General features: G+C 40.5%; 2 protein-coding genes and 1 pseudogene across 2 annotated transcripts; 2 read left to right on the forward strand and 1 right to left on the reverse strand.

Annotated features, from left to right (window-relative positions):
• Positions 1-2,384: 2,384 nt before the first annotated feature.
• On the reverse strand, positions 2,385-5,353 carry LOC116322170 (interferon-induced protein 44-like). Its single transcript, XM_039611513.1, has 8 exons — positions 5,314-5,353; positions 5,198-5,209; positions 4,813-4,846; positions 4,377-4,575; positions 4,126-4,272; positions 3,220-3,391; positions 2,986-3,086; positions 2,385-2,841 (listed from the first exon to the last, which is right to left on the reverse strand). The coding sequence occupies exons 2-8, from the start codon at positions 5,205-5,207 to the stop codon at positions 2,674-2,676; spliced, it is 831 nt and encodes a 276-aa protein (XP_039467447.1). The 5' UTR covers positions 5,208-5,209; positions 5,314-5,353; the 3' UTR covers positions 2,385-2,673.
• Positions 5,354-12,457: 7,104 nt separating this feature from the next.
• Positions 12,458-14,315, forward strand: LOC116322171 (annotated as a pseudogene).
• Positions 14,316-23,222: 8,907 nt separating this feature from the next.
• Positions 23,223-25,766, forward strand: LOC116322173 (interferon-induced protein 44-like). Its single transcript, XM_031742180.2, has 8 exons — positions 23,223-23,290; positions 23,679-23,720; positions 23,840-23,873; positions 24,090-24,288; positions 24,668-24,814; positions 25,046-25,217; positions 25,309-25,409; positions 25,554-25,766. The coding sequence occupies exons 2-8, from the start codon at positions 23,681-23,683 to the stop codon at positions 25,722-25,724; spliced, it is 864 nt and encodes a 287-aa protein (XP_031598040.1). The 5' UTR covers positions 23,223-23,290; positions 23,679-23,680; the 3' UTR covers positions 25,725-25,766.
• Positions 25,767-26,371: the final 605 nt, after the last annotated feature.

The following is a 26,371-nucleotide window of genomic DNA, read 5'->3' on the forward strand; positions in this document are numbered from 1 at the left end:
GACACCGGCCTTCGAGGAATGGAGTTTGAGACCCCTGTCATATTCCATATGACAGGTGTGGTTGAACTTCATGAAGACTCTGAAGTTTCTCTTCTCTTCTGGCAGGACAGGAATGTCGCCTTGTCCTGTGAACCACCGTAAGGATGTACTTAGAGTAGAACTGGACTGTCACCGGCCTCAGGCTCTTCACCTTTTCAAAGACAAAGCAGTCATTTAGATAAAATATTAGATATTGTTTACCTGTAAATGCACAAAGAGAATTTAGAAATGTAATTATTGTCAAGAGTGAACAAGCACTGATAGTGTAATTTACATCTGTGGCCAAACGTTTAGAGAATGAGAAGTGTTGTTTATTTACAAAGTTTGCTGTTTCAGTGATAGTTGTATATCATATTATATCACTTCAAACAGAGGTGATCCAGTAACGCTGCACTAATGAATAAGACTAACTATTCACTTTAGCTAAAGTTATTAAGTTCGCTAAAGAGTTGGGATGCTGTGTAAGACATAAATAAAGCTCAAATACAAAGGTTTGGACAGCGTTTTGCATGTTTCCTTACTGTAGGGGTCTCTGCAAGCATACAGGGCTCTGAGAGGGTACAAGATGACAACTTTGGAATTCTACTAGAAACAGTCGATCATATTTGTTTGTCAAAGCTGAATCCAGGGCAAACTAGGCTAAATTAGCGTTTTTAGCTAGCAGCTACAATAAGCATAAAGGTTACTGTACGGCTATCATTTGTTAACATGACGCTTGTTCTTATACATGTAATACATTTATTACCAACCTGAGAGTTTATCCGCTGGTCATTCGACATGACGAATGACTTCTGAAGTCTTAATTCAGCTCAAGACGCTGTAGATTCCGTCAGTAACGCTATCAGTCTGTAGTTCTATTAATCTGCGCTTGAACCGGAACGGATGTAAGTCCCAAAAACTGAATTTTGGAACTGAAATTGAATTGTAGAACTGAAACTGAATGGTGAGAAGTGAATGTGAAATTATTCGAGAGCTGAATTTTTAAAGGATAAAATGCAGTTTCAAACCATAAATTCAATTTCAAATTAGACTAATTCAAATTCAGTTTTCAAAAGCTTTCATTCAAGTTACAATTCAGATTCAATCCGAGTAATTCAAATTCAAATTTAACTTATTCAAATTCAGTTTCTGATGGCACAGATTTCTGCCCATAGGACTATATTCAACTAAATGTCACTCTACAGGGATTTAATGAAGCCTCACATTTTAATGTATAATGAATACAACTAGGGATGGGTATCGAAACCCGGTTCTTGTTGAAACCCGGTTCTTGTTGAGAACCGGTTCCCACTGTTTCAATTCCTTGGAATTGTTTGCCATTTTTGCAAACGATTCCCTTATCGATTCCAGTCGCCCCGAATGACGTCACCACGTTGCGGAGCGTCATTTACCTGGCAGGTAACGCTCAAAAGTTTGGTTATACTTTACGAGAACGGATGACAACAGGGCAATTTGCAATACTTGCAAAGTATTTATTTCATTTAAAGGAGAAAACACTACGAATATGCAAAAGCATTTGCTCACAAAACACGCAATAACCTTAAATGAATGTCGTGTTTTTAATTCCGCTCCGGACTCGTGAATCTCAACCCAGCAGCAGCGGTAACGTTTGCACGTCCTCTCCCGTTAATACGGCAGGTAAATAATCAACTAACAGTGCATATTATGTTAGCGCGATCTGCCTTATTACAAACCTGCCATTACAGTGCGCTGCATTTAGGTGACCATGATGAGAGAGACAGACAGAGTCTGGCTGGCTCAGATGCTGGCAGTTCTCGCTGCAGTCTACCGTTAGCGTCTCCTTTCAGGCCAGGATAGACGAATGTCACCGAGCAGTGACTAAGTTTGTGGTCAAAGGCTTGCACCCATTTGCCACAGCAGATGCCCCCGATTTTCGGTAAGTGAATGTGTTTAATTGTAGGCAGGGACATTACTGGATATTCTTGTGTAATTGCTACAGAATAATTTATGTTATACTTTGTTAATGCTACAGAAGAATATTTATTTTATTATTTTACATTTACAATTTTTTTTCCTGAGGACCCTGTGACACCCCATTGAAGAGCCGTAGGCTGTGGATCTCTTAAGATCTCACTGTTTGGTTTGTAAGGCCATGTTACTCCTAAATTTCTATCTTGTTCAAAGAGAAGATATAAAACAAAGTTATAAGCTAATCGACCTTAGTGTTCTCCCTTTTAAAAAAGAATCGATAAGAGAATCGATAAAGAATCGAATCGTTAAACAGAATCGAAAATGGAATCGGAATCGTGAAAATCTTATCAATACCCATCCCTAAATACAACATTCAATGTTTTGTTTAAATGAAGGGATGCATATTTCTCTTTAGTCAATATCATTTTTATTTTTTGGTTGTCATTATAGTTGTTACATTTAATACAGACAATGTTAACAGTATGACAGCATGACTGTGTGTCAGCTGACAAATACTGATAAAAAAAATAAAGTCTGGAGACAGGCATTCAAGAACTTCCTTTTTTCAAAAATGAATGCTTCAAATCCAACCACATGTCTTTATCCTAAGTACTTTATCCTAAGTTATTCATGCAGTTTTCAGTCAATTAACATAACAAGACATGATTTATATTTTAGTCAGTACTGCGTTCAGTCTCACATCTAGTCATTCAAGTGGTTGAGGAAGTCGTCTCCATAGACAATCATTTGCTTCAGTGCACACAGGATATGAGCATCAGTGGCGTCATCGATGCTGATTTCTGAACTGTAGTTCTTTACAAGAAAGATGCAGTTCACTGGGAGTCCCAGCAGCTGGCTAAATTTGTCGACCTGAGTGTTAAATCAAATTCAGTTAATTAGTAAGCATAAAATGATTTTGGCGCTGAATTTTAAAAATGTACCTTAACATTTTGTAAAAGGTTTCCAAACTAAAAGCAAAACAAAAATCAAAAACTGCCAACAGAAAAGATTTACCTGTTCTTTCAGGTACTTGCTCTTGTAGATGTTTTTGGGATCCTGTTCCGCCGCAGGACAGGCTTCATCAACTTTGGTGAGAATAGCCAGCTGGGGAATGTCTGTTAACACAAAAACTTAATAAGATGTCATGCATTTGTTGTTGTTGTTATTTTTTTTATTATTACTGTCTATAGACTTACATGTCAAAATTAGTTCACATAATGTATTACAATTTTAAAACTGTTACTGTACCCATTTCACTGGCTGTCAGTCTGATATCTCTCAGCTTTTTCACAACTTCTTCACTTAGTAGAGACACTGAGCCAGCAGGAACAACAGTGACCAGAACATGAACTCTGTCATTCAGGCTGGGACATGAGCGGTATCCCAGATCGCCCTCTCTCAGTTGTTGTTGTGGAATGAACTAAAAAGCAATTCAATAAGTAGAGATTTGAAAGATAATAACACTGTGTGGTTGTGTAAGAATTTGAGTAATGCATTATTTTGTTAAATCAAGTCTAAATTAATGGTGGTTTTAAAGTGGCGACCAAAATGACAGTAGAAAACAGAACGGAGCCCTCAACAAGCGTGAAAGCAGTCTTATCATGCCAGGAAAGTTATATCTTATATAAGATATCATATTTTGACAAATAAGCAGCTACATAAAACTTCTGTTTCATAAAATATGAGTGGAATGGACAGCTATATTTCAATGCTCAGCTCTCTCTTCACTAAAACAGACCAGCGTTTGTATTACTGCAGACAGGACCTCAATCCATCTGTCAATCTTCCCCTCCCCTCAGTCTCTAATATACTTCAACTTCTCCACGTTGGCAGCATCTCATCCCTGACACAGAGTGGGCACTCCTACTTTTGAACTGAGCACCATTGCGTCAGACACGGAGGTGCTAATTCTCATTCCTCCCTTTCAACCACAGCCCTCCAGGTCTCAGTGTCGTGATTTTTTCTATCCTATGTTTCTTTTCTATTGTGAATAAATTAATCATTTATTAGTTTTTCAAATCATTACATTCTTTTTTTTATTTTTTTAATTTGGGTTTGTGTTTCCCAATCATGTGCATTGAAAGTGAAAAAATACAAAGAAAAAAAGTGTTACAGATTATGCATTACATGAAATTAAAGTTCAGAACAGTGTACCTTGTAACCTTCTGTAACATGTCCCCTCAGGGCAAGTTTGACGTCGTCCACATGAACGCCACTATCATTTTGCTCCATGCCCATGATGTCGTTGCAAACAAATGAGTAATGACCTTGACTGCCTTTGGAGAATTTGTAACTTTTGTACTGAAAGCAGAATATGGAGGTAACAAATCCTCATTTAAAACAACTATAATCAGTCAATTAATCAGTATTTGATTTGTTTGTAGATAGATAAGATAGATTGATACCTTCCGAGTGAAACTGGTTCCAGAGATCGTATCAGTCAAATCTCGACCAGTAACTCTACTTTGTAAAACACTGTCAACAGAGTTGATGAAGCTTGATTTTCCTGCACCAACTGGTCCAAAAAACAAAATTCTGAGATGATTTGCTTCCTGATTTTGAGGTTTATATGATTTCAAAAATTTCAGGATATTCTCATTATTCCTGTATCAATGAAAAACAAACACATGTGAAAATACTGCCTGACTTTTATTTTCTAATATTTGGTCATTTATTTTTTTTTTAATAATATATACACAGCATTGTGACTGAGGCTGTGCTGTTACACACACTAGTTAGCTAATGCAGCAAACCATGTAAATGATGTAAAGGAGTAGAGCCGCACTAAAGGAACAACTAAATGAATAACTAAATGAATAACTGTATATCCATCATACTCACTCTGGAAAAGGCCTCCATGGCTTACTAAAAGTTGCTAAAGAGAAAATGACATATGTTCACATAATGGTAACATAATATGAACACATGAATAAAATATGAACATCAGAACATTTCAAAATCAACTTTCAATCAACTTTTACCATCCCTTGTTTTCAATAATTAAGTGTCATCAAGTGTTAGGGTTATTCAAATTTGACTTGCAATAGTGGGAAAAATCTGATTAGAAGTTAGAAATGCAGAGTCCAGTCTCACAGTAAAATGCTGAGGTGAGGAAATAATTTTCTGCATTCAAAATGTTGCAAAGCTTTTCAGTGTTTAATGTAAAGACATTCATAGCTGTTACTCATTTTGCTGTTAGACTAAAGTGGAGCAAGTCAGGACTTACATGATCCCATATCTGTAAACAAGACAATTACATGGACAGGTCAACTATCAAATATCAAACTGACATAAAAAATATCTCTGAAAGAAATGTTGTAATTTCATAAAAGCATTACTCACCTACAAAGAAAGTAATATTGTTTTCTTTTGTATTTAAAGTTTCACTGGAAAATGGAAAATACAAAAAAAGGTTGAGAGAAAGAGAAAGGAAGCATTTTTAGGTAGCACCACCAAATGTAATGAAGTAACAATAATAAATTACATTGTTGTGAAAAAATTGCAGATTTATACAACAGATAAGAAAGAATTGAAAGAAGAAGTGACTTTATTAAAATGCAAAGAATAATGTAATAGTTATTCTGAAAGTCCTTACCTTCTCCTGTGTGGCTCTGGACAGTTTGACTGCAGTGCAGGCAGACAGAGCCTATTTTATACTGTTCTTGCTACTTTCACTTTTCTTATCATGGTGTTATTTTTATTTGGTATTTTCCCACTACTTTTACTTTTACTTTCTTCTTTATTTTTCTTGATTGTTAACTCAGTTTACAGTATACCATATTACTTGACATGACTGGCAGTTTCACTATGTTGACTTACCACATGACAAAGAAATATGACAGAGAAAGTGTGCCAGTCAGTTTGAATCCTGTTCGGTGTGATTTCTTGACATCTATTTTTAAAATTATTATTATTTTCCCCTCCATGAATCGCTACCTTATTGTGGTGGAGAGGTTTATGTGTCCCGGGGATCCCAGAAGCTATGTTTTCAGAGGGCGTTTTCCCCGTGGTAGGGTCTCCCACGGCAAATTGGTCCTGGGTGAGGTACCAGACAAAGAGCGATTTAAAAAGCCCCTATGAGCAGAAGATTGAGGGAACGGTTCGCCCTGTCCAGGATAGGGTTACTGGGGCCCCGCCCTGTAGCCAGGCCCAGGGAGAGTGTCTGAGGGCGAGCGTCTGGTGGTTTGGCCTTAGTCCATGGGACCTGGCTGGGCACAGCCCGAAAAAGGGACATGGGCCCACCCTCCTGTAGGCTCACCACTCGTAGGAGGCGCCGCAGGGGTCGGGTGCAATGTGTTACTGTAATCCGATTACTTTTTTCAAGTAACGAGTAAAGTAAGGGATTACTATTGCAAAAACGGTAATTAGATTACTGTTACTTTCCCGTAAGCACGCTGCGTTACTGCGTTACTAAAACCGTGATTTTTTTGCGAGAGTGTCTCATGACAATGACGTAAGCGAGAGCGACGTTCGTGGCAACAGCTGTGTGCAGATCAACAATGGATAATATATCGAGTGCGGAGAGAGTATGAGCGTGCAGCATTTAAAGCGTAGAAGTACTGACCTTACTTTGAGTCTGATTCCGTAAAAAGTGACAAAAACATTAGCGTCCGCTGTTCACTGCGTGGGAAGAAAACTTCTTTTTACAGCGAAAAAACCCCTTAAATTCTGAGCAAGCGCCGAGTACGCTGCCACGGAATGAGAAATTCACAGAGAAACTCGCGGATTCTTCCACTGACCGCTGCGGCACCTGCACCAGGGCAAACATCCGCCATCCCAGGTGAAAATAGAGCAACAGGACCGCTAGTCTTTGATTTTATTTATTTTCTGCTGTGTTTTACTTTCATCTATTTGAAAGAGTGAGTGTAAACACAAAAAAATATTTTATTTTATGTGCTGGAATGTGCAGAAAATAGGTTTAAATGTTAAATAAATTTCTTCCAGTCAGAGAATGTTGCATATAATGTAATTTTTGCTTGATGCATAAAGTTACAAGATTAAAACTAATAAAACCAAGTTTTAAAAAGAGACTTTTCCATTTGATTACATTTTGTATGATGGATTATGCAGAAAAAGTAGAATTGGGCTGAAAGATCTATCGGTTTATCACCTATTCAGGTTGTAAATCGTGTTTTTAAAAAGTAACTAAGTAACTAGGTAATTAATTACTTTTGAAAATAAGTAATCAGTAAAGTAACGGGATTACTTTTTGGGGGAAGTAATCAGTAATTAGTTACTGATTACTTTTTTCAAGTAACTTGACCAACACTGCTGACAGTTGGTAACTGTGCAGGGGCGGGTCTAGTAAAGTTTTGCCAGGGGGCCAGGTAGGGCATTAACAGGGAAAGGGGGGCACAAAGAAATATGTTTCTTTCTTATTTTAATTTAAAATGTTTAGCTTTTATTAAAACCGGTCAGAGTGGGCACGCTCCATTTTGCGTAACTATTTTTAAATCTCTGTAGAACTGGGACCACGTAAGGTAGTGCAATAATTTTTTTTGCATATGAAACCAGAGGAGTTGTACTTACATCTTATGCATTCAGCTTGTCCTAGGTCACGGTTTCCTTCCACATATAGCTTTGCAAAAATTGCATAAAAAGCACTTGCAGCAACAAAACATAATATTCCAGAAACACGCTTTGCCGATCCGATCAGCTGTTCGCAACACTTCCTACGTTGGAATAGACATCAGTGCAAACTATCGCATGTCCGCCATTACCTGCCCGAAACCGGAAGTGACGTCATTTTCAGGGGCTTATAAGCCTATACTGGTGTTTTTAAAAGTCATGTCTGACTTTATGCTTTTCTGCATAGTTTCTGGGATGCTTAGAACTCAAATTGCACTGCTGGAAATTTTTTATTTTGATGCACATGCTGGTTTTTTTTTTTTTTTGCAAATTTGCATTATAATATTTTTCATTATTTTCATTTTTCCTGCAGTATATAAAAATTGGTGTATCTCAAAAATAAAACTATGAAGACACTCAAAATAAATTTCCTGTGGTTAGAAACTATTTTGTGCAACTTTTTTGGATTTACAGTTTTGAGGGATAAACCTCTTACATTTCTCAAACTAGAAATATATGTAAAAAAAAAACAAAACAAAAACGATTTTCAATTTCTTTGTAGTTTATTGCACTTTTTTGCAATTAATGTAGTTACTATGGACTGTATGCATACATATTATTAAAATTTGGGCTATAACGGTTGTATTGATGTATAGCAACTTGAAATGCTCCCAAAAATGGCACTACAGCATGTAAAAATATAAAGATAAGCTCTGGCGGACTTGGTTCTATGGCAGGTCTTACAGGGTTAAATAATTATCTGAATCTTACAACCAAAGTTTTTATCTGATGTATAGAACTCATACATATACCAACAAGACAGTGTACACCACTGTCACAACAGCGTTTGCTTTCATTCAAAGGCTTTATGACTTTAATACCTGGTGGGCCGGTCTCTAGTGAAAATGCCCGGGCTGATTTTTTGTCCCAGTCCAGCCCTGGGCATGACACGCAGTGAATTAATCTGAGAAGGTGCATTAAAAAATAAATGGCCGGGCCAGCGGTGCACATCGCAAATTAGCTCGCATAGACACATTAGTTGTGCCACTTCTTAATGACGGTATCTTAGCTAACAACCCCAACTACCAGATTCAACTTGTAATTGGCTAAAAATAACTTAGCCTACGGAGAGGGGCGTTGGTAGCTGGCAGGTTTTTTCAAGCGATGTTGAAATTTCCACATTCCGACACTTCAAATGCTTCAGGAGCTGTCCGCTCAGCGCAGCATCAGCACCACGGAAATACATGTATATATCCGTAGACTCGAGACTGATCAAACCAGAAAGCTTTAATGAGCAGCTGGATTTGTCTACATCAAAATGCAGCTGATTGAACTGAAAACCTTGACTCTGTGGGGGTTAAAGTTTGCAGAAATACGAACGCAGCTGGAATCCATAGCTGTGCGTGTTCATGGAGCTTGCATTTTCACCTGCTGGACATCACTACCTGACAAGTGTAACTGTCTTCAGAACATTGCAGAGGCCTTATTGACAGTATTTTGCTCTACATATTTGTGTGAGCAGATTTTCTCTCACATGAAGAGTGTCCTCAGGTAGCCGTCTGAATGCTGGACACTCGGAGACCTGTGTCTCCAAGTGGGAGACCAGAGATCACATTAAAATGTATATCTCTGTATTAACAAACATGCCATATTGGCCCAGTTTATTTTTCTTATCATTGTTGTGAGGAGACCATAAATAGCATTTGCATTTTCTGTTGTACAGTTCATTTGCTGTTATGGAGTTCTTGTTATGGATAAAAAAGTGTTTTGTCGTTTCAAAATAGCTGATAACTACTTGCTGATAGCTGCCAACATCTGTGAACAAATATAATTCTATAAAGTTGTTCTATATAGTGTGTAACTGTTAATATAGACCGTTATTAAATTTATTGCTAATGCAATCATATGGCACATTGACTTCTGAGAAATTTTAGATGGCACTCATCATCAGAAAGGTTGCCTGCCTCTGCATTATTCAAACCTCAGATACAGGAGGAACGATGCAGTTTTCGTTTGGTTTGGCTCATTACTACAGGCCATTGGATCCTTATACAGCTGTTGCAAGAGCTTGGTCCGCATAGCATAAGTCGGGCTCATTTCCGGTAGGTGTTGAACTCCGCCATGGTTGCACTATGTCATGATCCTGTTTATAATTTTTACGGACAGAATTTCTAGGTGTAGTCAAGTGGCAAAGGCTTCCACTTGGGTGGTCTCAGAATCTCATCTCTGCTTTTCGAAGATGATGTGGCTCTGTTTGCTTCATCAGTTGATGGCCTCCAGCTCACACTAGAATGGATTGCAGCCGAGTGTGAAGCGGTAGGAATGAGATTCAGCACTTCTAAATCTGAGGCCATGGCCCTCGGCCGGAAAAGGGTGTGTGCCCACTAACAGATAAGTTCCTGCCCCAAGTGGATGAGTTTAAGTATTTCGGGGCCTTGTTCACGAGTGATAGGAGAGAAGAGCGGGAGATCGACAGATGGATTTGTGCTGCGGCTGCAGTGATGCAGACACTGTACTGGTGCGTCTAGGTGAAGAGAGAGCTGAGTGTAAAAGCGTAGCTCTCAATTTACAGGTCGATCTACATCCCTACCCTAATCTATGGTTGCGAGCTTTGGGTAGCGACCGAAAGAAGAGGGGTTTTTTTTTTTTTTTTTTTTTTTTTTTTTTTTTTTAAACCTGTCCCGTTTGGTTCTTTTGCCATCAGAATTATTGTCTAAAGGCGAAGAAAGATGCCCAACGGATTTACTTTACCAAATTGACCATCCCAGCCTTGCCGTAATGGTCCATTTGATTCACCTTTTATTGTTTATTTTATTTTCGCTTGCTGAATACGGGACAGACTTAACTGGGGAAAGAAAGGGAGAAAGAAAGAGGAAAGAAAAAAACAGCGGGGAAGAGGGACGGGGAAAAAGGGCAAAAAACCAAAAACCAACAAAATAAGCAGACAAAAAAAAAATACATATATTGATCATCTGGTTCACCTGTTGAGAAAGAAAGAGAAAGCAAGCAGAAGAAAACGAGGGTAATAAACAACATCACAATGATCTATGGGAATATGACAGTAAATGCTAAATGTTAGACATTATTGTGCAGCACGTAAGATCGACAGCGCACAGTGTGCTTTGAGGTAAGAGCCAAAAAGGGTGTAGTTTGTGTGTGATCACCTGTGTGTACACCTGTGAGCATGAACGCGCTTGTTTTTAAAAGGTTCCTTCATGTAATGATCTGCTAGAGGGTGTGGGGGGCCACTGCCCCGTCCTCCAGGGCATGAAGCAGGTATGGAGGAGATCAAAACTCCAGACATCCAGAGGCCCCCAGAACACAAGAGACCAAGGAAGACCAACAGAGGGGCAGCCGCGTCACTATCCCAGAAAGAGATGAGGAGAGTCCCAGATGAGGGGTCATTCAGCAGCCGCGGAGCAGAAGCCGGGGGGGTTGCAGTGACGTGCCCGTGAGCTCCGCCGGCAGCCAGCTGTGCCTGAGTGACCGAGCCCCGGGCCGAGAGGCCGAGGGCACCCCGCCTCCGAAGTGGCCCGAGCGAGCCCCAGGCTCCAGGCCCCGATAAGCAGCCGCCAAGTAGTGAGCCGGTGTGTACCTGGGCGCCCACCCCCGGACACAGAGAACCACCAACGCACCGATGTCTGAGGGCGCCCACCACCGGCAGGGGAAGTGGTGGGGGAGATAGGCTCCAAACCTTGGAGGGCCTGAGATGTCCCCAGAGAGGTGGCGTCTGATACCCAACCTGACATATAGACACAGACATACAGGCACACACAGATACAAACATCCATTCCCACCCTCATGCTCTCATAGGCAATTATTCCACACTCAACCAACGCGGAGACAGACATAAAGAGACGCTGTACACACAATCACTCTCCCCAAGCGTACTCTAAGAACCGGGTCCGGGTACCCTTGCCCCTGGAGGGGGAAACTGCACCCAGACCCAGGTGGTGTTACCCTTTTCCCTGCGGTGGGGAGAAGCAGACCGCCCCGACTCCGCAGCAGCAGGGAGGCCCCACATTCCAGACCCCAGTCGGACGGCCAACTCCTCCTCCTAGCCCCCCCGCTCCAGCAGGCCGCAGAGAACGGGGTAGCTGGTACAAGCAGCAAAAATTAGCTTCCTCCAAAGGCTGGTTGGCCTTTCCTTGATCATCTCACACTTCTGTTTAATCATTTTTCTTTTTGACGTTTATTCAGCTGTGTGAAAACTGTAACTTTAATCTCAGCCAAACTGATTTACTCGCGAACAAATAAAACACTGAAAAAAGCCAAACAAAAACATTTTTAAGTTATCTAAGTGACTTATATATCATGCTTAACCTGAATAGCGAAAGCCCGCGGGGGGTTGAAAACGATGTGCCGGGAGTTTGTTTTTCTCACCCTGGCTAGCTATCGAGCTGGTGGGTAACAGAAGTCTCCAAAAATATCGGAGCACCTTTGCAAATATGTGATGTCGATTAGACATTTGAAGTTTACACAGCTACATTCTCACCTGAAAATATTTTAAAAGTTGATTTTGTGACCCAGAAAAGTAATAAGAGTAATATTAAAAATAAGTAAGTTCTGCCATTGTTGGAAACTGGAATTGGCTTAGTCGCGCTATGAATTCTGGGATACGATGGGCTGCGAAGGATACACCTGACCCATCCTTCAAATCTGGGGAAAAGGAGGACGCATTTGTCGGTTGCATTTGGAGTCTACGAATTTGGACAGCCTTCGTCGTGTCGCTGTAACGCGGCCTCAGGAGGATGCAGCCTATGAATTTGGACACCCCCATAGGGTGAGAGGTTCAGCCATCCGGGAGGGGCTCAGAGCTAGCACCACTGCTCCTCCACGTCGAAAGGAGCCAGTTGAGGTGGTTTGGGCATCTGACAGGGATGCCTCCTGGGTGCCTCCTGGGTAAGATGTTCCGGGCATGTCCCACCGGGAGGAGGCCCCTGGGCGGATGCAGGACACACTCGAGGGATATCTCTTGGTTGGCCTTGGTGTTCTCCCAGAAAAGCTGGAGGAGAAGGCCGGGGAGAGGGAAGTCTGGGTTTCTCTGCTCAGGCTACTGCCTTTGAAACCCAGCCCCGGATAGGCGGAAGAAGATGGATGGATGGATGTTATTTTCTCTCTCTACACCTGCAAATTATCAAGCACACACACACGCACACACACACACACACACGCGCAAATCAACAAATATATTTAAATAACAACGATAAGAATACCTAGTTATTGAATTCATATTTTTTGTGAAAATTTCTAAAATTGAATTAGTTATTATTTGCAGTTCATTATTAGACATGCATGAGAGAGCGAACGAGAGAGAGATAAATCCCTAAGCTTCAGCAATAAAGCATGTAGAAAATGTTTGTAGTACTGTATGTAGTATAGTGTAATGTACAATATATAAAAAACAATAAAAAATAATTTCATCTTGCAGCTGTAATGCTTCAGGATAATTAAATCTCTGAGAGCAGAATAAACAACGCTGTGATTGTAACTGACTACACAGTAAACTAATTGTCTTTCTTATTGGTATTGTTACTGAATTTGAGTCGAAGCAGCATAATTGAAAAGGTCTTACCTTCTCCTACGTGGTTTTGGACACAATGATTGCAATGCTAACACGTGGGGCTATTCTATTTGTATAAAAGGCCCCAAAGTTCATAGGACAATTCTATTTGAGTTCTGATCCCAGTGTTTGTAAGTTTATATAAGTTTATGTACTGTTCATTTTTAACTCCGCCTCTGGATAGCTCGCTTCCCAGTGCCGGTCCAAAGCCCGGATAAAGGAGGAGGGTTAGGTCGAGGCTAGCAACCCCTTCCTGTAAAAACCTTCTATGCTACAGAAACGACAAGTGAAAACCAACGAGCAATCAGCGGAGAGGAAGGTCAATCGCTAGTGACGGGGACGGATCAAAGTCTCGTGACCATCCGTCCCTCGATGGATCGACCATTCCTCAACGAAAGGATATCAACTCGCATCGGGACATAGAATGTCAGACCACCCTACCGAACGGGATACCTCATGCAAGTGCTAAAGGTCTTCGATGACTATTGCCTTGAAGTCTTAGGTCTAGCGGAAGTTTGATGGACTGGCGCAGGGAAAATCATGAGCGATGGCAAGATGATTCTCTACTCTGGACATAGCACCGACCATGCACGTGGTGTCGGACTGATTTTGACAAAAGCATTGATCGGCTGGGAACCAGTTTCAGACCGCATCGTCAAGGCTCGATTTTGAACATGGCAAGCAAAGACCACGTTCGTCCAGGTTTATGCTCCCACCGAGGAAGTGGACGATACAATCAAAGACAGCTTCTACAACCAGCTCCAAGAGGTTTTAGCGGCCATTCCCCAGCACGATCACCTATTCATGGTTGGTGACTATAACGCACAACTGGACGGGGACCGGGCTGGATTTGAATCAACCATTGGGCCCCATGAAGTGGGCGTACACACGACTGATAACGGCGACCGGCTCTGTTCATTTTGCACCACGAATGACCTTTGCGTTGGGAATACCTTTTTCCAACACAAGAGAAGCGCACAAGACGACATGGCGGGCTCCGGGACAAAGATACGAAAACAAAATCGATTTCGTTTGTGTACGGAGACGGTGGCGAGAATTGTTACTCAACGTGCGATGCTGGCGGGGCACGGATGCCGGCTTGGATCACCATCTACTCATCGCCAAGTGTCGACTCCGGCTCATGAGAACAGTGTCCAACGGTCAACACCCCAAGCCTTTTGACACGTTTGGCACGTTATGGCACGTTTTGTGAACGATAGATCCACAGAGACACGTGGGACCTTATTGATGAGCGGAACAAGGCAAAGCAAGTACGCGATCGATAGCCACCGGGACAAGTCTTGGATGCAGCGGATATGCGTTATCGGCTGATGGATCGAATGGTCAAACTGAGTTGCCGACAGGACAAACGGGATTGGATCGAACGGAAAGGACAAGAAGCACAAGAGGCAACGAACAAGAATGATACCAAGATGCTTTATCGAATCGTTCAGGAACTGAGTGGTGCTCCAATTGGCAGAGGGGTACCAGTCAAGGGCAAGGATGGCTGCCTCTTAACAACGGTGGAGGAACAAGGACGATGGGTCCAACATTTCGAGGAAATCCTAAATCAACCAGCGCCTATGTCGACGATACCGAAGACGCCTTCCGCCCCGTGGATGACCCTCCAGTTAACTTCGGTCCAAATACCATTGCGTAGACAAAAGCCGCGATTCGGTCAATGAAGGCTGGCTGGGCCCCGGGGTTGGACGAGATGTTAAAAAATGGCGGCGACCATATAGTCGAACAACTTACGGCCCTGCTCAATCGCTGCTGGGAGACGACAACAGCTCTGAACGATTGGAGGAAGGGCGTCATCATGAAACTGCCGAAGAAGGGTGATCTTGCTGATTGTAACAACTGGTGTGGGATAACTCTCCTTTCCGTTCCAGGAAAGGTCCTGTGCTTCGTGCTACTCCGACGTCTTTGCTCGACGGTCGATCAGCTGCTGTGGGAAGAACAAGGCGGGTTCCGGAATGGACAATCCTGTTCAGAGCAGATTTTTGTGCTACGGACAATAATTGAACAAAGTGCCGAACTACAGCAACGACTGTCAATCAACTTCATTGACTTTACAAAAGCGTTCGACAGCGTGCATCGAGAAACGATCTGGAGAATTGCCAGGTCCTACGGCATACTGGAGATGTTAGTTAACCTCCTGAGAAACATCTACCACGAGTCAAGCTGCTGTACAGACAGTGGGATTTCAGACTTGTTTGAGACGGGAGTCCGACAAGGATGCGTTATTTCACCATTCCTGTTTGTGCTGGCTGTGGGATGGCGAGCACAGAATCCAAGGAAATGATGAACGACAAATTGCAGATCTTGATTTCGCGGACAACATTGCGCTGCTCGGGTATACTCAACGCTCCATTTGCGATTTGACCGCCATACTGGAAAATGAAGCGTCAAAAATCGGACTGCGGATCAGCGCTGCCAAAAGCAAAGTCATGCGACTCGGTTATGCTAGAGTGAATACTCCGGTACTCGCTGGCCACCGCCTGCTTGATGAATTTGATCAGTTCACGTATCTGGCAGTGTGATAACACCAGATGGTGGCTCGGACAAGGACATCGCCTGTAGGCTCGGAAAGGCATCATCGGCCATGCGCAACTTGAATTCGGTTTCGAGATTGACCACCATCTCGATATCATCCAAAATCCGTTTGTTCAATACGATAGTCGTACCGATGGCTATCTATGCGAGTGAAACCTGGAAGTCGACAGCAACCATCACCTGACGACTGAATGTTTTCCAACAGCGCGGCCTCCGACGGATTCTCAAGATTTCGTATCGAGATCGTGTTACTAATGAGGAGGTACGCGAATGTGGTATTGGAGCGACGATTTCGTTTCGCCGGTCACATTCTTCACCAACATCCGGAACGATTACCAAAGATAGCCATGTTGTGGAGACCCACCCGGGGGTCACAGAGCCACAGACGACCAAAACAGACGTGGAGACGGTCATTCATTGAGGACCTGAAAGCGGCCGATCTTTCATGGGACGAGGCTGAAGATGTGGCTGCAAACCGAGGTCGTTGGCGATCCTTTGCCGCCCAATGCACCATCCGGCGCAGGAGGAACTAAGTCTAAGTAAGTAGGTACTGTTCATTTAATATTTGACCTTCTATTAGTTTGAGCCAGCCCACCGTCTGGTGACATCATCCTGTTAGTAAGGTAGGCAGTTTAATGTCGGATGAGCAGTGTTGGTCCGGTGGGGGTACACTGATTCCTGTGGGATGTCATGTGTGCGTGAATGATAAGTGAGTATTAACCTGTGTTGCATTTTGCCTTTGTTTGTGTTGATACTGTAATAAGTTTACCATTTAGGTGCTAATGTAGCTCATAGTTGGAGCGGTATAGGCCACAAATGCAACGCATGAGTTCACCCTCATTTCATATGCTAATTGATGTTAGTTAGCTTATCCTGGTTTAGCTTTAATTGTACAGTCTCTCATATGTCCATAACTTCATTCCTGTGTTATCAGAGCTTCCTTGTGTTTTCTATGTGGTGCTCGTGATTGTTTACTTTATAATACAGAGTTTGTTGCGGACAATTTGTTATGAGGATCATTAAAATGCCGATCATAGTTCGACCGGAAGTATCACATTCCCACTTGCCCTTCACAATAAGAGCACTACGGCGGATTATAATGGGGAAGCCTTTATTTTGTATAACTACCGGAAGTGGTTCCTGTGTACTGACTGTACCTGTGTACTGACTTAACCTCGCAGTAATACTCGTTCAGTTTCATAGTTTAAATAGAAGTGTACTATATTGCTCTGATCTTTATACATGGTTATGTTAACTATATTGTATTATGTCTATATCTGAATATGTCACTTGTCTAGTCTCTTATTTATCATTTATTTGTATTGTGTATTTCCTTCGTAGAAAACCACACGCAGCTTTTTTCACAGCCACAGGAATTGAGTTGTGACAATAAAGTGCCTCAAACCAAACCTCAAGCTCCTTCCATACTCTGGGACAATTTGGCCTAAGTGGTGTTCTGGCCGACACACCGGGGTGACAATAGTGCTAAAGACTGAATCAGTGCCACAATCGTACCTATCCCTGATATCTCCACTACACTATTAGTTTCCTTACTGGTTTAACTTTCACATTCATCTATTTGTTTTCAAGTAAGCCATGTGACTTTAAAGAAGTACATTTTTTTGTTCACATTACTTTTTGAATTACTGATGTACAGGTCTGGCCTGGGAACGCCTTGGTGTTCCCCCGGATAAGCTGGAGGAGGTGGCTGGGGAGAGGGAGGTCTGGGCTTCTCTGCTTAGGCTGCTGCCCCCGCGACCCGGCCTCAGATAAAGCGGATGAAGATGGATGGATGGATGGATGGATGATGTACAGGTTAGTTAACTGAGGGGTTAGTTTACGCAGATTTCAAGTTTATTTATTCTTGTATTTAGTCTTGTTCCCAGTTCTTAGATAATATATAGTTTAAGTCTTCCCTCAGTATTCCATCCTCTGGTGTCAAGTTTACTGTATTTAATTCATTCATGTCTGTCTGAGTTCAATTTTATTTATATAGTGCCAAATCATCATAACAGTTGCCTCAATGTGCTTTATGTTGTGAGGTAAAGACTCCACTTTCCTTACCTGCCCTCCTCTGCGTATATATAGTCATCTTTTCCCGTTCCCCTTTGTCAGAATGTCTGTTATCTTAGCCCTGGAGTCTTTTCCTGTTTTTGGTTTGAGTAAGTTTGTAGCTTTCATTTTTTTCATGCTGTTCTTTATTTCTGGCATTTTATATTTTTTACTTGTGTATATTTTTACTTTTTTTGGGGGGGAAACACCTGATGCATCCGAGGTCCACTACTGACGATGTGTCCCAAATTTTAATATGATAATGTAGATCAGATCTCTAATTCCTAAACCTAACCAAGGAAAAATGGCAGAATAGCTTGGGTAAAAGACCGAAAGTTAAGGCACACAACGATGTGTGCCGCTGGTAAAGTTTCTGGGCTGCCTTTCCTCATAACAGCCATCCCCCTCAAGATTTTCTCCATTTAAAGCAATGCATTATCAGGGATTGTAACATCTAGTCCTTTTACTGAATTGTGTATTTTTACTTTACTTGAAGCACCTTCAGAATGTGACAAAAATATTATTTAAACGTAGATCTTTTTCAAAAACCTTCTCAAACTGCAGATGTGGAGCTTATGTCTGTTATTCATACAACTTTACAGGCTATAGTAATCCCTAGTACTAACACAGGTATATCCTGCTGTGGACTGTATTAATGTTACTTCTTTGTCAAATAATGTATAATATCCTTTGTCCACTATATCCTCTCTCCCTGCTCTGCACATGTCCAAATTGTCTCAGACTTGCTTGCCTCTCTAACTTTGTCTCCAAACTGCTCAATCTGGGCTATCCCTCTGATGTACTAATTTCTAATGTTGTCAATTTTAGACACTTACTCACTTACTTCCACTGAAAATCCTAGCATCTTTAACTCTGCCAATTCCAGCTCTGCCTTCGGTCTTTTTGTTATTTCCACAATTCTGAAAACATACATCACAGCAGATCTCGCTACCATTTTGTAAACCTCCTCTTTCACTAGTGGTGCTATCCTTCTGCCACAAATCACCCCTGAAACTAATCTCAGTTAATATCTTTAAGCCATACCAATATCCTAAAGACATGAACTATAATTTCCTGCTTCTAAATTCAGATAAAACTGAGGTTATTGTACTCTGCCCTAAAAATCTCAGAAACTTGGTGTCTAACGAGATAATTGCTCTAGATGGCATTACCATGGCCTCCATTAACACTATTAGGAATCCTGGAGTCATTTTCACCAGAGATTAATTAACACTTCCCTCCACTTGCATCGATGTAACACTGACTGCCTCAGTGAACCTAATTCAGATCAGGAATTACAGTCAGGGATCACAACTTGTGCCACTAGGGCAACACACAACACGTTTAGCAGCACACGTTTTGAACAGCTGATTACCTACTAGGGCTGTTCGATATAACGATATATATTGGATGACGATATAAAAACATCTATCGTTTCATTTTACGCTATCGTTTGTTTCGTGGTGTCGCAAAATAAACTGTTTACGGCAATATTTTTTCATCGTTTTGATGGTCACTGTAGTGGCTATATTAATTTCTTAAAGTTCTCTCTTTCTCTTATATTTTATATAACCACACTACGGATGGACAAGCGCCTGTTTTTATGCATTGTGGTTAGCAACAACGACGGTAACAGCATCGCGTGTCCGCTTGTTTATGTTCCACATAAACCTTTCACAATAAAGCTCAAGATCCTGTTGAGACTTTTCAAAATAAACTGAATCACGTGAAAGAGCAGATTATTTACGGATGAGAAGTAAAAAAGAGCCGTCAGGTGCTAAAAAATAAACCTTAGACTCAAACGTTAGAACAGGCTTTTCCCCTCAGCACACTGTGTAATAAATACTCACAAAGAAAACGGGGGCCGTTACAACTTATGTCTAAAAATATATAGTTTCATGCATCGGTTAAAACACTGGACTCCAGCTACATGACGCGCAGCTGGAAACACTTCCCGCAAGACGAGCTGCCCGAGATTCACAGAATTTACAGAAAATGTTACATTTTTGTGATTTATATCGTTGTCGGGACGATAGAATTCTTATATTGGGATATGAGATTTTTGTCATATCGCACAGCCCTATTACCTACAGTACTCTTTTGAAGGCTGTCTCTCTGCTGAAACACACTGCAAAGTCCTTCAGCCAGGAGTCTCAGGATAACACCAGTCATGGCTGCATAAGTGAAAGATGTATCTCAGTGAAGACATACTTAATCAGGCTGAAGCTGCATACCGTATTACTGAATGGAGTGTGCAGTTGTTGTGAACTCATGTTGTTCCATAAATTATGTAATTACACCGTGATGTTGTAGTTTATTTCCTTATCATTTTCTTTATCTTTTATCTATGTCTGTTTACAGTTTCACAACAAAGGTCCTGGAAACTATCTCAACCGATGCTCCTGTCTCAGATATTTTTAGCTCGCTGTTTAGGCCACGTGTTGTGTATAGCACATGGTGAGAGCAGTAGATTTCTATCATGAGTTCATGTGAATTTAAGTTTATTTTGTCTGTAAAAATGGTTAAAAATATATTTAAATAAGATGTTAAAAACATTTAACAAGGTAATATTGCTTAAAAATATCTATAATGTGTGACCATAAAATAAAATTTTGGTTATAGATAGTTTGTGATCTTTATATCAACTTTATTTAATGCAGCGTGTAAAGGTCACTTTGTAAGAATTTAGTTGAGAGCATGGCCAGGGGTATTGTGGGTCAGAAAAGCATGGATACACCAAACAGGCATGCAGCCACAAAATAACCTCATTCTCCATGTGGTCTAAGAGTTGCACATGTTGATGGTCCTTGTTCATATTTTGTTTAATATTATTTACATCTTTACAAGGTCAAAGAGATCCATTTTCAGTGACTTCATCTGACTTTATGATGTTGGTGTTTATTGATTCATACTAGCATGAGAGGCTTTGAAAGGAGTGAGAGATTTCTATTTTAAACTTTTACATCCCTCCAAGGAGGGAAAGATTAAAATAAATCTTCAATGACATCAGTATGATGCATGGCCATTGCTTCATTGTCTAATTGTAAATTTCTTGTTGAACTTGGGATCATTGTCGTGTTTCATGATTCAAGCCGTAAAAGCTTTAGCTGTTGGGCTGCTACCCCCAAGTGCGCTGTGGAGGTATTACAGGTGGAGCTATGGGAAGCCCTTCTCAGTAGGGATGGGTATAGTTTAGGTTTTATCCGATATCGGTGCCAAACCGGTACTTTTGAAACGGTGCCGGTGCTTAAACGGTGCTCGAACTGGTGCTTGAAGAATGGAGAACACAAGCTTTGTCCAAAAACCTCTCATGTTTAGCTGTTTTTTGGTAAAAAGATAACAATGTTAGCCTTTTCTGCAGCTATAGGGCATATATGGTATCACTCTTGGCTGGAAGCAGTGCTTAAACAATGGAAAAAACACAAACTTTGTCCAAAAACCTCTCATGTTTAGCTGTTTTCCACTTTTTGTTTGTTCATTTTAGCCTTTTTGGCCAGGGTGAAGGGAGTATCTGCCATCAAACAGCCGCATGTAACTACGACGGTGTTTGCTAGTTCACCTTACATGCATTAATTTAATAACGTGTTAGCCTACTCAACGTAAATTACACACGAACAACATTAAGCTACTCACGCAGAGAAGAACGGCTGCTGCTGCCATCATCATCCTCATCATTTCTGTTACACTGGCAGGGCTAGGGGCCAGGACTCTACTCTTCGGGTTCTTGGGGGATGTTGCTAACTCCGGTCCGATAACAGGCAGATAACAGGCACCCGCAGTAGATGTGCTTGGTGTGAGGTGTTGCAGAAAGCTATGAAATACGGTGCATTTCTCAGCTTTTAAAAAAACGCTATGCGTCGCCAGGTGTTTCGTCAGCAGAGATGGGCAGTAACGCGTTACTGTAATCTGATTACTTTTTTCAAGTAACGAGTAATGTAAGGGATTACTATTGCAAAAACGGTAATTAGATTACCGTTACTTTCACGTAGGAACGCTGCGTTACTGCGTTACTAAAACCGTGATTTTTTTGCGAGAACGTCTCATGACAGTGGCGTGGCGAGTGCGACGTTCGTGACAACAGCTGTCTGCAGATCATAATATATCGAAAAGGGACAGAGTGTAGCATGCAGCGTTTAAAGCGTGGAAGTACTGACCTTATTTTGAGTTTGATTCCATAAAAGTGACAAAAACATTAGTGTCCGTTGTGCGTGGAAGAAAACTTCTTTTACAGCGAAAAACCCCTAAACTTCCAAGCAAGCACCGAGTGTACTACGACGTAATGTGAAATTCACAGAGAAACTCGCGGATTCTTCCACTGACCGCTGCGGCACACCTGCACCAGGGTAAACCTCCTCCGCCTACCCCAGTCCTGCTTTACAGGTGAAAATAGAGCAACAGGACCGCTAGTCTTTGATTTTATTTATTTTCTGCTGTGTTTTACTTGCATCTATTTGAAAGAGTGAGTGTAAACACAAAAAACATTTTATTTTATGTGCTGGAATGTGCAGAAAATAGGTTTAAATGTTAAACAAATTTCTTCCAGTCAGAGAATGTTGCATATACTTTAATTTTTGCTTGATGCATAAAGTTAAAAGATTAAAACTAATAAAACAAGTTTTAAAAAGAGACTTTTCCATTTGATTACATTTTGTATGATGAATTATGCAGAAAAAGTAGAATTGGGCTGAAAGATCTATCGCTTTATCACCTATTCAGGTTGTAAATCGTGTTTTTAAAAAGTAACTAAGTAACTAAGTAATCGATTACTTTTGAAAATAAGTAATCAGTAAAGTAACGGGATTACTTTTTGGGGGAAGTAATCAGTAATTAGTAACTGATTACTTTTTTCAAGTAACTTGACCAACACTGTTCGTCAGATTCGAGGTGTTACCTCCTTTGACAGTATCACAGTATCACCTTAAAGCACTTGTTGCAGGCTGCTGAGTTTGCATCTTTTGCTGTGAAGTACAGCAAGACTTTTGACCGCTTCGCCTTGGGCGTTTTTAATCTGTAGCTCTGCTCTAAAAGAACGTACGTACCTGGGCCTGCCTACTATCTTTGGAAAGGTAAAATGATTGGCTAGAATCCAAAGTGTATGACATCTCAGGAAAAAAAAAAAGCACCAAAATAAAGCACCGAAATGTGCGCTGCTTTTCGGTCTGGTTACTAACGTTTATGTCAGAACCGGTGCCATTACTGGTACCCATCCCTACTTCTCAGCATAAAAAAAGACTTTCAGCATTTTTTGCTGTGGCCGAATTACAGGATACATTTACAATCTATACATGTTATGGGTCTTAAAATTAACTAAGAATCTTTATTTAAAATATCTCCACCGAAGGAGATGATTGGCTTATTCTAAAAGAAAATCATGTACAGTGTAGACGGTGGTGTGCTGGCCAGTCAGAAGACAAAACAACACTTGTAAAAATGAAAGTATGTGAACATATTTGCCAACATTGTAGCTTGCACCACAGTGGCAGTCATTAGTTCCACTTCATGGTCTCAAAAGTTGTCGTTCCTTTTTAGTTCGACAGGCACATACAACAGGACAAAGTTTTGTACGTAAAAGTTTTCAAGGTAAGGATTATTTTTTATTCTATCAACAAAATGCTTCAACTAAAAGTAAATCTAAAGCGTGCGGTCTTCTGCATTCATAAATGCAATCAATGATGGATGATCATTGTGACACTATGTGAACTCTGAATATTTTTAGCATGCTAAAACTGTATTACAAGCATAATAAATTTAATATATTTAAAAAAAAAATCATTTTCCATTTAATTCATTTTTTAATCAATAAAAATAAATTAGTGAATTGTATTTCCCTAGTTTGATTAGAGAAATACAATGAAAGCATTGGTACAAGTCTAATACAACACAAAAGATTTTAGGCAAAGAGAGTTATGTTCTAAATGTTTTAATGAATATGTGTGGTTGTTATTATTGTGCTGTAATGTTTTTTTAGCAATGGAAGGACAAAAGTCTCGACCTGTAAACCCTCCAAAGAGTAAGACAAAACATAACACAATAAAGTCAAACAGATCAGAAAAAATTACATATTTTTAATAAATGCTTTCTTAAAAATATATTTTCTGTTTTCTTTGTCAATTCTGTGCAATTTTTCAGCTTTAAGTGAAGAATGGAGGAAAATACAGTTGAAGTGAGTATTTGACCCTTAATGGGCTTTTTGTTGCCACGTAAATGTCATAAATTAACTTGCAAAAATCGGTTGCTGTCAGCTGAATTTCCTGTTCTCATTGGTGTTCGTGGCATAGTCTCACCACTGTGTCTGCACCATAATCGCAACATACCTACACCACTGACTATCACTTTCACTTTCTTGACTTTAACGTCATAAATACTCTTGTTTGAACAGTGGCAAAACCAATGATCTAAAGTACATAAATAATTACCAGCCTCATAACTCTGAGCTCCAGCACCTCAGAATTCTTCTTCATGGACCCATTGGTGCCGGCAAGTCCAGCTTCATCAACTCAGTTGACACTCTTTTACGAGGCAGAACGACCACTCAAGCTTTGGCAGATGCAATTTCTGGAAAGAGCTTCACTAAGAAAGTATGTTTTAATTCAAGTATGGTTTAGTCAAGCTCATGTATTTCGTGCAATTTGTTAAACAAAAGTCATGCAATTTGTAAAAAAACTAGTGAACTGAAACTAAATGGCTTTAAAGCTGCACGCAGAACCAAGCTCACTTGTTTTTCCACTGCAGCACAGTAAGGATTAGCACTACAGAGGTCTTAGGATGGGGTCTGCTCTTGTATGACATATCTTTTCCTTGCTTCTTGAATTTCTGTCTCAAGTTTAGTTTCACTTTACTTTTGTCCATAGTTGTTCTTACAGATATCAGCCTTATACTAAACCAGAAACCAGTTTTGTAGTCTTCAGTGATCAGGTAACCCTGTTATCAGAATCGTTAAAACCTTCTGTTTTACAGTATGAAACTTTCAAAATCCAAAAAGGAGGACCAGGAACTTTTTATCCTTTTGCCTTCACTGACATCATGGGCCTTGAGAAAGACACAGGAGTTAAGGTGGAAGACATCATACTGGCCATGAAGGGGCACGTGAAGGATGGTTACAAGGTATCATGACGTTTAAGGCATTTTTGCAGACACTATTTAATGGTGTATACAATGACACTATTTTATTATGCCGTACACGTACAGTGTATTTAAAAGTTAGATTTAAAAATCAGAGGAGGGGATACATTTGTTCAAACAGGGATAAAAGTCTGGCAGAGGCATGGACATGTAAACCAGAAGATGTGTGAAACGTTTGTATATACTTGTTTAACTGATTTGATTCTTTTGCAGTTCAATCCTGAATCTTCGTTATCCGAACATGATCATGACTACAACAAGGTGCCCACTCTAAATGACAAAGTTCATGTTTTAGTGTCTGTGATCGATGCCAACAAAGCAAAACTTCTGAGTGATGATATATGGAAAAAGATGAGGGATGTCAGACTTGCAGCCAGGGACATGGGTAAGAGCAAAGTTTGGTTATAGGATAAACTCAATTGAATTAAATAAGCTGGCAAACATCACCTCAACTCTGATATTCTGTGTATTGACAGGAATTCCCCAAATGGCAATTCTCACCAAAATTGATGAAGCCTGTCCAGAAGTCAAAGATAATATAAGAAATGTGTACAAGAGCTCCCACTTGAAGGAACAGGTACTTTTATAGTGGTAATTTTTTAAAAACGTTTTAAATTTTTAATATTTTAGCTGGAATATTTTTTTTTTTTTACCAACAGTTTAATTCAAGTAAATTTCAAGTAAAATAAATGCTAACAAATGTTAAACTGTTGAAATTTAGATGGAGACAGTCAGTGTGACATTGGGTATTCCACTGAACTGCATCTTTCCTGTCAAGAACTACCACTATGAGACCCAAACAGATGATGACATTGACACACTGATACTGGCTGCTCTGAAGCAGATGATCGACTTTGGAGAGGACTACGTCAACAAACGGCAGACCTGCTGAACCTTGTTTATTGTTGTGTTAAAATGACTTTTGGGTCTGAACAGGAATGAGTTATTCTTTGCATGCTGATTTTCATTTCCTTGGCTAAAGTATTTACCCTTAGACTAGAAACTCTTCAGGTGTTTTTTTTTTTTTTTTTTTTTTTTTTGCTTGCATGACAAAGTTTCTGTGTTTGCTTTGTAGACTTGGCTTTCAGTTTTTGTATTTTGATCTTGTATCTATCAACCTTTGAACAGACATCTAATTGTGTAAGAACACTATACTGCGTTCATATTATACTAGTTTTTAGTAGAGCGTGAACCTTTGAACAATATAATCCATATCTTTTTCTTGTAATTTCTCAAACAATTTGTGATAGGGGATGACTGGAACTCGGCTACATGGGAGAGAGGTGTAGCACTGTCACACATTTACCAGTAAACAACAGTAATAATACGTATACTACAGTCAAGCACAGACACAAATCCCTCTCCTAATGATGATTTACAAACTTTAAACAGAAAGATGAAAACACAGAGAGACAGTTATCGTCATTGCAATTCTACTGTGTTATCGTCCAAATCCATGCAAGCCATTTTATTCTCAGCAAGCTGCTGGTTCACAGTCGAACTTTCTTCCCCTTAAGCCTCTCACAATAAAACAGGTCA

Source organism: Oreochromis aureus, linkage group 4, assembly GCF_013358895.1.
Source record: "Oreochromis aureus strain Israel breed Guangdong linkage group 4, ZZ_aureus, whole genome shotgun sequence".
Lineage (NCBI taxonomy): Eukaryota > Metazoa > Chordata > Actinopteri > Cichliformes > Cichlidae > Oreochromis > Oreochromis aureus.

What these genes read in the sequence shown, in the direction of transcription:
- LOC116322170 (XM_039611513.1), bottom strand. An exon ending in ACTGACAGCCAGTGAAATGG is followed by an intron (nt 3,087 to 3,219) that starts GTACAGTAACAG and finishes TTGTGTTAACAG; the next exon opens with ACATTCCCCAGCTGGCTATT. An exon ending in GCAAGTACCTGAAAGAACAG is followed by an intron (nt 2,842 to 2,985) that starts GTAAATCTTTTC and finishes TTTAACACTCAG; the next exon opens with GTCGACAAATTTAGCCAGCT.
- LOC116322173 (XM_031742180.2), top strand. Translation starts at nt 23,681, where the DNA reads ATGGAAGGACAAAAGTCTCGACCTGTAAACCCTCCAAAGA. An exon ending in TGGAGGAAAATACAGTTGAA is followed by an intron (nt 23,874 to 24,089) that starts GTGAGTATTTGA and finishes TTGTTTGAACAG; the next exon opens with TGGCAAAACCAATGATCTAA. An exon ending in ACTTGCAGCCAGGGACATGG is followed by an intron (nt 25,218 to 25,308) that starts GTAAGAGCAAAG and finishes GTGTATTGACAG; the next exon opens with GAATTCCCCAAATGGCAATT.